At 46.3% G+C, this 12,639-nt stretch overlaps 1 protein-coding gene across 2 annotated transcripts; it reads right to left on the bottom strand.

The window, feature by feature from the left end:
• Positions 1-1,154: 1,154 nt before the first annotated feature.
• Positions 1,155-6,861, bottom strand: LOC133165398 (oxysterol-binding protein-related protein 1). Of its 2 annotated transcripts, none has more exons than XM_061295035.1 (14): positions 6,725-6,861; positions 5,205-5,402; positions 4,473-4,624; positions 3,823-3,898; positions 3,533-3,667; positions 3,275-3,372; positions 3,010-3,192; positions 2,837-2,944; positions 2,674-2,763; positions 2,472-2,598; positions 2,267-2,386; positions 2,073-2,196; positions 1,885-1,975; positions 1,155-1,733 (listed from the first exon to the last, which is right to left on the bottom strand). In XM_061295035.1, the coding sequence occupies exons 3-14, from the start codon at positions 4,523-4,525 to the stop codon at positions 1,631-1,633; spliced, it is 1,308 nt and encodes a 435-aa protein (XP_061151019.1). In that variant the 5' UTR covers positions 4,526-4,624; positions 5,205-5,402; positions 6,725-6,861; the 3' UTR covers positions 1,155-1,630. The 2 variants fall into 2 exon arrangements, with proteins under 2 accessions (XP_061151019.1, XP_061151018.1); XM_061295034.1 differs by having other exon boundaries at positions 5,279-5,402.
• Positions 6,862-12,639: the final 5,778 nt, after the last annotated feature.

The raw sequence follows: 12,639 nt of genomic DNA, 5'->3' as shown, positions 1-12,639 counted from the left end.
ATCTGATATCAGACAAAACCAAATTGTAAATCAGTCACCTAGGCTATAGCAGAACAAACAATCCATGGTCTTCAGATGCCACGCTGTCGCCATCTCCTGGTCAGCTAGTGAAATGCTTTTGCTGTTTTTTTTTCCTCTCAATTAAAACAAATCAATCAGCCAGTTGGTTTTCTTTATTTAATCTCTGAAATCAGACAAAACCAAATTGTGAATCAGTCACCTAGGCCAGTGCTTCTCAAATAGTGGGGCGCGCCCCCCTTGGGGGGCGCGGTGCTATTCCTGGGGGGGCGCGTGTGACCCTGGGGAACAGGCTTTTTTTTGGGCAGTACTAGAATAAAGTGTAATTGCGGGTTTACTACAGCAGGGGTCAGTGGCGCTCTCATTGTTACTTCTGTCACGTTTGCGACAGTGCAACATTTTACGACTTACAAGACAAGTTAGGATAGTCACGGTGGGGAGGGGGGGCGCGAATAGATTTCTTCTTGCTAGGGGGGGGCGTAACAGAAAATAATTGAGAAGCACTGCTCTAACCCCAGCCCTAGCCCTAACCCTCGCTCTAGCCGTAACCCTAGGTCTAACCCTAACCCTAGCTCCAACCCTAACCCTAGCTCTAACCGTGCGTGGTGTTTCAGTGACTGTTTTTTTCTTTCCTTGGCAAATCGTAAATCAACATCCTGGCTTACGTAGTTCATGCCAGGAGGGAGACGCAACACGTTCACTGACTGATCCATTTGGACGGGGAAGGAAGGCAGTTGACCCGTTGACTCGTTCGCGAACGGGAAAGTCAGGATTCGTTCCCTCACCTCTCCGTTCTCGCGATCAACTGGAAATGCAAATCACTCACTGACTCGTTCACTCACAGACCTGTTCAGTTGGTGAAAGGGAGAGCAATTCACGACTCGTTCGTAAACAGGAAGTGACGTCATTTTCTTCTTCGTTTTGTTTTACGGCGAGGTGGCACCAGCTTCAATGCGCATTACCGACACCTACTGGTCGAAGTCATATGAACTGAAAAAAGAACGAATCACTTTAGGAAGAAATTCGTTCACTGAAAAGATTCGGTCTCTCAAACGAATCGTTCACTCACGAGCCGTCAGTGTCAGCGCGCCCCACTGTTTGAGAAGCACTGAGTAAAAGCAAGTGAGACCAGGAGCTTTCCGTTGTTACAACTTACAACTTGTAATTGAGATTTTATTGAACAATAGGAAAGATTGTTAAAGAGCAGCTACTCACCTGATGAGGCTAGCGGAAGTGCTTGCATAGTTACCGTGATTCACATGCACTTATCGTACGCGTACGTCATCAGACGTGACTTTTCACAGTCAGAGAGCAGCTTATTGTGCTGATGTACAAAAACAAATCAATGCAATGCTCCTACTCTATGTTCATGTTCCTGACATGTACAAATGTTCACAATGACAAGCAAAGCGTTAACACTATTTGAAAAAAAAGTGCAAAAATCTACACAAAATAAAAGTAAGGATCAAAACACACAGGGAATGAATAATAAGTCTCTTGAATGACGTCAAAATGCATTTTAACTTTGTGCTCTATTGTTCACACTGGTCCTAACGTATGAATCCATTAACTTAGTGTTGAAGGTTTTGAGGAAACGTTGCGGTTGCTGGTGTTAGTAGATGTCGGGCAACTGCGTGTACTTCCTGTCCCAGTAACCTTTCATGCACAGCCAGTCTTGAGCTTTGCTGTGTGGATTGGCTCCCTGCTGAAACCACCTTTGGATGTTGAACAACAATTCATGATCAAGATGTGCATTTGCGCACGCTGTCCTGATAGGGGCAGCAAAGAGTCAACAGGGTGAAGCCTGCTGGTCCCAGTGCAGCGATTTTTTCATGAGTGAATGCGGCTCATAGATGACCTAGTTACCTGTTTTTCCAGGCGTCTGTCGACTTGCCACGATTCTTCCGGGCTGTCCGCTGTTTTTCCTCCAGTCGCTTCTTCTCCGCACTTGCTACGTCTACCATATGAGCACACACACAAAACAAAAAAGCCTTGTCATGGGGTCTGCGCCATTTCCCAAATGTTTGCCGCTCGAGTCGCATGCGAGGGCATACCAATATCTCCGTTCTCCATGGCACAGATGTCAGGTCGAAGACGACTGTCTGTGGTTGGCAGAAGTCCCTCCATCCTCTTGTCCAGCTCGTTCAGCTGCATGGCGAACGTGGAGAAGGCGTAAAACTGCAAAAAACAACACAAGGAAATGTACCAGAGAGAATAAGACGTAATAGTGTTTTTCGAACCGGCTAACCTTGGCTGAGTTGTCGGGACGAGGCGTTATCTTCCAGATGAGCTCGCTTCCCGGGATCACCTGCACCGTCTCGGCGTCAGGCGGCGGCGGCATCTCCTCGGGCTCTTCGTCTACGCTGCTCTGAGGCCACATAGACGCACGTGTGCATGCTCAGCCACCATTGACTCAACAGAAAGGGTAGAAATGCACAAAACAGGAGCTTTACCCTTTTGCAGGCCTTTTTCTCTTCCGAACTCTTTTTGTCACATTTTTTGTGGGCGTCGAAGGTAGCGGGCTCCACCGTGTATAAGCACTCTGTCCATTTGCCGTAGATGGCACAGAGCTTCCTCTTGCTGCACAAGATGGTGAGGTTAGAGTTAACACTAAGGTTAAGTTAGGCTGTCCAAATGTTGCGAAACACATGCTACCTTTTATCCAGAATGTATCCTTCTACTTTGTGGAGCTCTTTCGCAAAGAGGCCACAAGGTTTGAAGGTCATGCTGCAGCGCTCACCGGTCCTGTCGCACAAGCTTTGGTCACGCCTCCTCCGATGCACGCACACACACACACAAACAATGGGAGGTGCATTACTTGTGATTGACGACCTCCACGCTGCCGTACTGCTCGATCCAGAGCTGACCGACGATGATGTTGTGGACGCAGCAGGTGGGGTTGGTCCAGGTGTAGGCTTCGTTGTACCTTTGGAGGAGGACAGACGTGAGAAGGCGGACGGGACAGACAAACGTTGACGGCTTGACGCTCACTTGGGAAGTTCCAGTGTGATGACTCCTTTGGGCTCCGCTTCTATGCTTTTACCCCAAAACTTGATTTTGGGGCAGATGGAGCCATGGAAGACGAAATCCTCCTCCAGGCCCTCGGCGTGAAAGGCACTGACAGGAGGGTGATGGCTCACCTGCTCGGAAAGCCACCTGAAGCCCAAATCATCTCTGGAGGACAGCGAGACCAATCAAGCTCAACGACGTCACGATTTCAAGCGTATTCATCAAGCTAACCAGCGTGTCCTCGGACCTGATGAGCTCGTAGGTCTCGCCCAGAAGCGGGTTGAAGGGCTTGCCGGTCCTCTCCCACTGCGACGCCACGGCTGACACCGCAAACGCTGCCACACACTACCAACGGACAACGGTTAGTTTTGTTTGCCAACTGTGACGGCATCGACCAAGGAGCACATTGTCGCTTGCTCGGTCAAGTTGTACTGGTTTGTTTGGAATTAGCCTGATTTCTTTAGCTTTTGCAAATCGGCTCTTCTCAAGAGCTTGAAGGCGTTACCTTCATCCGTTCGACAGAGTCGTCGGCGGCGTTGGCCCGGCGGATGAGGTAGGTGTGCTCCATATATTCACTGAGCCGCTGGAGGAAGCTCAGAGGCTCGTTCAGGTTTACCGGCATGGCGATCTTGGACAGCTCCTGAGAGACCACGTTCATATGTGAGAAGCATTGATGTGACTTTTGAGCTTCAAAACAATACACAATTCATACTTTTTGAGTCGAGCACGCAAGAGATCTCGAGGCCGCAAGACTTTACTTGCAACACGTGAAAGAAATGACTGGTTTGTTCTCACCATGCCGATGCATTTCTTCAAGATGCTCCAGATGCTGACATCATTTCGGGAGACCATCGGAGCCGGCAGAGATGTTCTATGGAACAGCGGTTTTGAAGCGTCAGCTCGAATTCAGGACATGAAGCCTTCCATGACACATTTCCATCTTCAAAACGCTCAGCTCGCCAGCAAACGTGTCAAGTGCAAATTTGCAAACGGACGCAGCTGTGTGTGTGTGTGTGTCTGTCTATTTTAGTTTATTTGTGCAGCAGGCAGATGGTGCCTACCCAAATACACACCCTTATTTCTGTTAAATAAACAAGACAGAAAGAGGCTGCGTGCTGGCTGGCTCCATCTGGGCTTGTCGGAACACAAGATGCAAGATGGCCCATTTTATTTTCCTCCTGCCTCTCCCCGCCGACATTCGGGTGGACTCCTTTTCATAACTGAGTCTAAGTAGGAGTAGAACCGATATCTGGGTTTGTCTGACTTCTGTTTGGAAGTGTTAGGTCTAAAAAGTCCAACATCTTTCATTGTCTCAATTTAGTAAGTTCAATAAAATGAGCATCATAATAGGCGTGTTCCTGAAGTTAGCGAAGATATCGCTTGAAGATTGTCAAGCGGCAAAACATCACCTCGGCCAGTTTGCAAATAAACAGAGCGCGTCCCACCTGTGCTGCTTGGCGTCATTGTTCCGGTTGCCATGGTTACCCTCCCCTGACATTACGGTGGCGAGCGCGCTGGGATGGCGGCGGCCGCTGAGAAGGGGGGCGTCTTTCTCCTCGTCCTCTTCGCAGGAGTCGCTGGCCGCTCAGCTCAGATTCTGTGGGGCAGACGGCCGGCCGACGACAACCTCGTCAGTCGTTGGCGCTCCTCCTCCCGGGCCAAACCCCACCTGAGCGTTGTATTCCAATGAGACGCCACGGCGAGGCAGCGTTTGTTTGCTCGCCGACCTGCTCATTCATTCCAACTTTGTCACATCATTACACGTTCAGCGGCCCCGCCCGGGCATAGAGCTCCATGATTGTGTTTTTTACATGGCATTCCGCTCAGCGCAAATACCAAGGAAGTGCTGAGCTCGGCGTCTCACAGCACATACGTGCGTGTGTGTGTGTGTGTGTGTGTGTGTGTGTGTGTGGTCAGTGCACAGAGCGCTCGATGAATAATGCAGCCATCCCTGAGGGAGACTTCTCCTCGTGAACAAACACGTAAACAGTCCATATTTATTCTGGTCGGCGCAAAACAACGTGTGAGACTTTGAAAGCACGAGTGACGCTATCTGAAAAACGCTAAATCAATGCGGATGAAAAGTGTGTGCCCATTTTGTCAACTGCTGCCAACCACTAATGACATCACAATAATCTCATGATCGATCTGCCTCCCACACAGAGCAGATGAACTACCTGAGTCAGTTCTTGGACTTCGTTCAAATGTTTTTGCTTCTCGACGAGCAGCCGTTTGGTTTGGATGTGCTGACCTGACACGGCATCGTAGAAGTCATCTTGGGCGAGAGCGGGCGACCTGCTCGTGTCCACGCTTGAGCTTCTGGTGTTCGCCGGAGATCGTCTGCAGATCCTCCGTCAGAACTTCAGGTTCCACACCTGCACAAAAATGTAACCAATATTTCACTACAACTACGAGAGCAGATCATCGGAGAAGGACACACACAGTGACACGGTGACTCCTTTGATCGATCCTGCTGGCGATCCGGCCATTAGATCCGCTTTCCTCTGATCTGAACCAAACACCCCGAGGTCAGCGATCCTCACGCCAGGATTGAGTGTCTCTTTAGTGCAACCTGAACCTCAGCAGTAGATGATCATCTCGTGCTGCTTGACTTAATCCGTAACTCATCCTTACAGCCATAAAAGCTGTTAAGGTACCGGAGCAGGGCTAACCATTATTTAAAAATCGATTCATCGACTGTTCGATTTAGAAAGTCAAATTGACACTGTACAAGCAAATGAATCATATTTCACTAACGGCTGAACAGCATAGAAATGAAATCGGACTTTGAATTATCCAGCAAACGGTTGCAGGCTCTTGGCTCATCCGGGAAGTGAACACTTTGTTGTCCGACAATCCGTGCCAGCTCCTTCGCTCACTCACTGTCCCCTCATGAGCACAAACGTGTCTATTTTAAGCCCTGTTGATGGCCGCGCCGACGGGAGAATCGGGAAAGATGCTTGTCCTTGGCAAACCACCCAGAAAGGGAAAAAAAAGAGCTGAGAGCTTCACTTGGGAACTGAAGCTTGCTGTCTACTTGCAGCTCAACCTTGCGACTCTTTTACATAACACACCGTTGCAGGAACAGGCGCAGGACAGCTGCTGCTGCCCAAGTGGGTCAGAACGCACCAACGCCGCTGAGGAGCAACATCACGTTCCCCGCAAAAGCCTCGGAGGAATCAGGCGCGCTTCTCTATTGGATATTTGCCGAGACTTTGGAGTGAAACAGTACACGACCGGAGTGGAGCAGGCCCGGAGGACGCCACGTGGGCTAATAGGATGCTGGAATTAGTGTTCATGCAATATCAACCTCAGCACTGGTGGAAATATAATCCACTTAGTATATAAAGTAGTAGCGGTAGCTTAGCGCAGGAAAAAAAAAAAAAAAAAGAGATTGTGCACATTCAGCATTCAAGTTGAGTCGTGCAATTTCAGAAGTTTGCCTTCCATTACAATCCCCCCCCCAAAAAGTATTTAATAGGATCTCATTTGCACAGAAATGTTGTGCTTCATCTATCAGAGGCCGCTTTCAATTAAAAAGGAAGACAGGCAGTCATCAGCAATTAGAGCAATCTCATTTTCCCCATTCTAAATGGAAATGAAGCCCGTGAAAAGATGGCGCTCAATGTTTTGTGGCAATTAAGATCAAGCCGACATTACGTTTAACTAGCGGACGATGACAACAAAATGGACAGACCTGAATGAGGAACCTGGCCTTCCTTGTGTCTCCTCTCACTTGGCTTTGACGCAAAAGCGAGACTGTGTTATCAGTACGCTTGTCTGGAAGTGAACTGGCCAACATACGAGCGTGCACACACCTCAGCTTCCTCCCTCCCTCACCCCCTCCCTCCCTCACGCATCCCAACGTATGTGTGAGTGCGCACTGATCTGCAAGCTAAATGCGGACCTAAGCATAAAAGGGGATCTTTCACCAGAGATTACCACACTGAGTAAATGCTACAAACACCTCATCACTCATCCCGGCCACTGATCAGACCTATTGAGCATTTTACAATATCTGGTTATCGAATGTTACTGAAAGGAAATGCTGAGTTGATTATGTTTTTTTCAGTTTGGAAAATAATCAGTTTAGTCAATCGCAAACGTTTCAGTTAGACCAGGGGTGTCAAACTCATTTTTTGGGCGGGCCGCATTGTAGTCATAGCTTCTTTCGGAGGGCCATTCTGACTGTCAACCCAAATCAATGTATGAGCACCTCATATTATATCCAGTAAAAGCTACAAAACAAACTGACAAATAACTTGTTTTCAAATCAGACGACTAAAAACTGGTCAAATATTAAAAAAAAAAAAAAAAAGACAAATTGTAATTCTAGTAATGGCACAAATTTGATGCACAATTTGTCTTCGCGGGCCACATAGAATGATGTGATGGGCCGTATCTGGCCCCCGGGCCTTGAGTTTGACACCTGTGAGATAGGTGCACGCCATCTCTTGGTCTAGCCACTGAAGGTAATGAGGTCCGAGCGGGGACATTGCAAGAGCACACTGACATCTGGGTACCTTCCAAAGAGGGTCTTCAATCTGCACTCTGCTGCTCACGTCCTGTTTTTTCTTTGTCTTGTTTTTTTAAGAAAAGAAAGAGAAAATTGGCAAGCACACAAAAAGTGTTATTTCCATTATTTTAAGGCTAGATGAAGCTGGTTTGGTCTGAACGAGGGAGCAGGTGTCAGCCACAGAGACCAAGCGAGCGAGAGTAACGCAAAAAAGACACAATGCTAAATCTATCAAATGGAAATGTTGCAACGTTTTTACAGACGGGCAACGTTGCAACATTTCATATAAAAGGTTCCATGTTAAAACAGGACTTTGGTGTTTTTAGAACCAATAAGGTCGTGCCCGTGTGGTCCAGGTCCAATGACGTCTGTTCTGCAAGCATGTGCATTTTAACACGGTTGAGGTTAAAATGTCTTTTTGAACAGCATTTCAGGGTCTGGTACCTCGGCTGTTTTCGACTGGCGGGCAGGCGCCGGTGTTTGATGATGCACTGCTTACGCCCTCTACAGGCAGCACAGTGTAAGGGCGTATTGCTTACTAAATCCTTACAGTACACGTCCACCAAGCTACAAAGGGGCGAGGGAATCATTCCCAACTTTTGATGCACCGGTGATCAGGGGCGCTTACCAAAATCTAGGCCCCCCCAAAAATAATAATAGGTAGGGGCCCTCCAACATTTTTAAAGATATTCTTTTATATGCCACAGTTGGATGTTCCTTCCACAAGAGTGTTATTCATCTAATGTTTGCACACAGCAGGTCAGAGAGGGTGCACCATGCTGTGTAAAAACACTTCTGTTTCTTTTTAAATGTCAGCCGATGAACACATGGGGTTATGCGTCTATTATCGGGATGCCTTGCAAACACCTCCATTGATAGATGGCCGTCTCCTTCTGAAAGCTGATGAATGCTTTTTTTTTTTTCTTTTGGTTTGACACCAAAAGGATATTTTGGTTTGATGTGTTCCATATTTGTCTTTGGATGTTTTCTATACATGCATTGTTTTTTTGTTTTTTTTCCATCTCCTCAAGTGCAAATATGAATGTTGTTTGTCGATATGTGCCGACGATCAGACCTGGCTTTATGTTACATGTCGAGGTGTAACTCAATTGTTAAAGCCTATCCGTCAAATCTGGCGAGGGACGAGCAGCTAGCTCGTCTCGCTCGCGCTCTGTTTGACTTGTTCCTAATTAGCATGGCAATTACTGTAAGCTGTCACACTTCTTAAGCAAAGGGGTTGGAATGTGAGCGCTCCGAAGCGTAATCCCTCACAAATGACAAGATAATGGAGCCAAAGTGAGGCCACCGCTTCAAAAGGAACCACAAGATAGAATCCCCTGCAGGGACATTTCCGGGACGGACAGGGAAAGCGAACGAGCCAGACAGACAACGGGACTGTGAGAGGTATGTATTCCCCTCACAACTAGAGTGGGAGAAAATGATTTGACTGCTTGGGAATGTAAATGACCCTGGAGCAATGGGTCCAAAAAGTCTGTCTTTCAACACAGAGTCATTTTAATTTTCAATCCTCTGCTTTGGCCTGATGTGTATTTTCACAACTGCAAAAGATGAAGGGTCTCACGGCTGATCCCTGATGCACTCCCCACTTCATCAACACCTACAAGGCCAATGATACTCTACCGTTTACGACAAACAAAGCTCCTTTCCATCCCTTGCTATCAAGACTGAGGAATCTCAACAGTATGTGTCAAATAAGGAGAGCAGACTGAAGGTACAATACATCTTAAATTATAGTCATGAAATATCTTTGCATGAGGACACCAAATTCAATAACTGCCCTCTAAAAAAAAAAAAAAACCTGAATTACCAGAATAATTGTAGACAGAAACATAATAGTATTGTGTCTGAGCACCCAGGATTCATATTGGGAACAAAATGTTTCTTTCTTCTCTCATTTAATGCTTGCAATCAATAGCGCGCTCGTTTCCGTGATGCCTCGCTCGCTGCCGTTATGAACTGAGGGTGGAGTGCTGTGATTCATAGATTCATGAAAAATTCAATAAGCAGGGCACACCCCAAGTCGACTAAATGCCAGCAGCATGGAACCAACTGGACTCGGAAGTCATGCGACTTTTGTTTTGGCCCTGACGTGACTGCATTAGCATGGGAGCTGTGACCAAGCACTTTGGTCACACGGCTCCAAACAAAACATGAGCTGATTCTTATCTGATATGAATGATCCCATTCAAATAAAATCTCAAGATGGCCGAAAAGGCAAGCAAATGTAGACATTGTTTGGGATCGCTGTGATTCAGGCTGGCGGTTGCGGCTACGCATGCTACGCTATCGTGGCTTCTCCAGAGCAACAGTCGCCGCACGCAAACACTCGAGTGGAGAAATAATGGAATGCCACAGCAGGCTCGGTGTAATCGACAACACTTCACGCGGACCCGCCGGGCTTTGTTTCAGAGTGTCCTCCATATTCAAATGAGTCGCTTCAAGTCTTTCCAAATCCAGCTGCAGCGAGTAGTTTTCTTGTTTTCGCTATTTTTAAACTCAACACGTGTTGAAGGCGAAGTATTAAGTCAAGTCACCCGCAGGCTTACACGTCTAGTATGTTTTTCATTTTAATTCAGGACTGCGACCCACACACGAGCTTATTTTCCCCCCCCGCCAGCTTCTTTGTTACATTTCTGAATGAGTGCTATCTGTGTTATTTGTAGCTGCCGACATTTTCGCTAAACCAGATCTTTTGAATTGAACATTGAATAGTATTATGGCCTTTATATTAGCAGCTAGGGGTGTAAATCGCGGGTTTTGTCACGATACGATATAATATCGATATAAAGAACTACGATACGATATTTGCCGATATCTTAAAGCCTGCTGCGATTCATTCACGATATATCGCGATATAGTGCTCTACGATCGATATTTTTTTTTTTTTAGTAAAAAATATATAACAATATCCTGATTTATAACAATTCATACGCAAAATCAACAAGGCACTGCAAACTCTTTATTTAGGAAATTACAAGAGTATTGTAGTATACAAATTGATTACTTTAACACTGAACTTTGATGTCGTGTTTTTTCTTTAAATGTGCGGCGAGATTTGTGCTCCCTGAATATTTGATCACCGCATGGCAGGATTTACAAACTGCACGTGTCTTGGCCGTTGAGCCATCTTTTCTTTGGAATCCAAAGTGCTTCCAAACGAATGACTTGAAGCCTAAAGGGGAGCAAATTTCCTCGTCTTTTTGGACACTAGCCATAGCACCAGCCCAGGAGCCGCGGACTAGTTGTCCCCTCCCCTTTCACGCGCGTGCTCTGCTCACAACACAACAACGCCGGAAAGAGGAAGCAAGCAACAATGAACTGGATTTCAAAATAAAGTCGCGTCTAATGTCCGAGGTCAAACACGGCGATATAAATCGATGTTTACCTTTAGCATCGATACCAATAAATCGTAGAGCATTATATCGATTAATCGATGTGTATCGATGTATCGTTACACCCCTATTAGCAGCCATTGCTTTTGGTTGCTGTTTTGGTACATGTTGCATGATGAATGGAAAAGAAAGGTGCGGGGAACCTTTTATCCCCCCCATCAGGAACAATTTTATATTCTGAAGGCCATTTTAAACTGATGAAAGAAATATATTAAATATCAAATAATAATCTAGGTTGTAATGTGAAAAACATGTCGTCCTCCTTGTCACAACTCCGTGAGATGGTAGCGAGTCTTATTTGGCCAGAAGTAACATTTTCTGGGCTCCTTTAGCAGGTTGCAGTGCAATCTCGAGTGTTTTTCATTTCTTTCGGGTCTCAGCTGGGGGACTGAGTGTAACCCAATAAGGATCAGATAAAGGCTTCTGCAGAAAAAAAAATACAAATTTGGGAAGGATGATGCTGTGTACACTTTCCCCCCAATTTTTTTTTAAACCTCACGCCTTTATAGGGGAACTCATATCTGACTCATTAACAATTGTTTTGGACTTCAGCCTGCTCCCGTGCTCAAGTCCTGCACGATATGGTTATTATGCGGTGTGTGTGTGTTTACTGAAAGAAATAACGACTCAATAGTGTGTGCCATCTGGGAATTCAATATCAAGTCTGTGATTGTTTTGCAGCAGTGAAAAAGGGTAACACACGGCTCAATGGGCACGTCATCACAGTGATTCACAGCAAGGAAATTGCGAGTGCCTATCTCTGCGTACAAAACCATCTAATCATCTGCTTTGCTCTGGTGAAATCACTGTTCGTAGAAAACTAATTGACTCTGGTGATATCTGTAATTAACTCACGTTTCCATGGCGTCGCCACTACAGCCATCGTTGTGCGGTCTAGCGAGCGCGGAAAATTAGCCGGATCATGCCTGTAAAGGTTAATATGGGACATAAAAAGAAGCCATTATTTCCTCGCAACCGGGATAATGGCACTTACGGTGCTGCGTCACATGGCTGTATATTATAAATTAAGAATGCATGGCTTGTCAAGCGTGACTTGAGAGTTCGTGATATGTTAACACAGCCTGTCACAGATGACGTAATCGCATTAAGATCATTTGGATTTTTGGTGTTGTTGCAAAACTGCAGGAATATCACTGTATAAAAATTGCAGTTTAATTGTAACCATTAAATTAATTGTAAGTACATTTATTTGGACAGTGTTAAGTGAATGTACTTCAAATGCATTATAGTTCAAAAGTAATTTAATACACAAACTGTAGCTGAATTAGGCAGCAAGGGTGCCACCACAAATTTCTTCCCAAAATATTGGGGTAGAAATGGACTTTTCGGAAATAAATGAGATCAATCTAAGCTGCATAAATTGATCGAGCCTTTACATGTAAGCAAGTGCAATGAACTTGACGCACTATGGCAACTCGTGTCATTTTTTGACGCGACGGCGACGCTCCTCCCTCCCTGCATGGCTAAATCACCGGGTGGCATGAGAGCGACCGCTGGGAGATGCGTCGGTCGAGGTCGTCGCCCTGACGCCCGCCCACCTTTCGCTCCACTCGAAGGGCAACTTTGGCGCACAGTCGCGCGCTTCGGTTTGGAATGTGCGGCTGTCGGACAGCGGCGCGCAACGTCAGCGGTGAGGACGGCGCGCCGAAAGGAAAGGAGCAC

This window comes from Syngnathus typhle, linkage group LG13, assembly GCF_033458585.1.
Source record: "Syngnathus typhle isolate RoL2023-S1 ecotype Sweden linkage group LG13, RoL_Styp_1.0, whole genome shotgun sequence".
NCBI classification, from domain to species: Eukaryota; Metazoa; Chordata; class Actinopteri; order Syngnathiformes; family Syngnathidae; genus Syngnathus; species Syngnathus typhle.
This window is presented reverse-complemented; position numbering and strand designations above follow the sequence as displayed.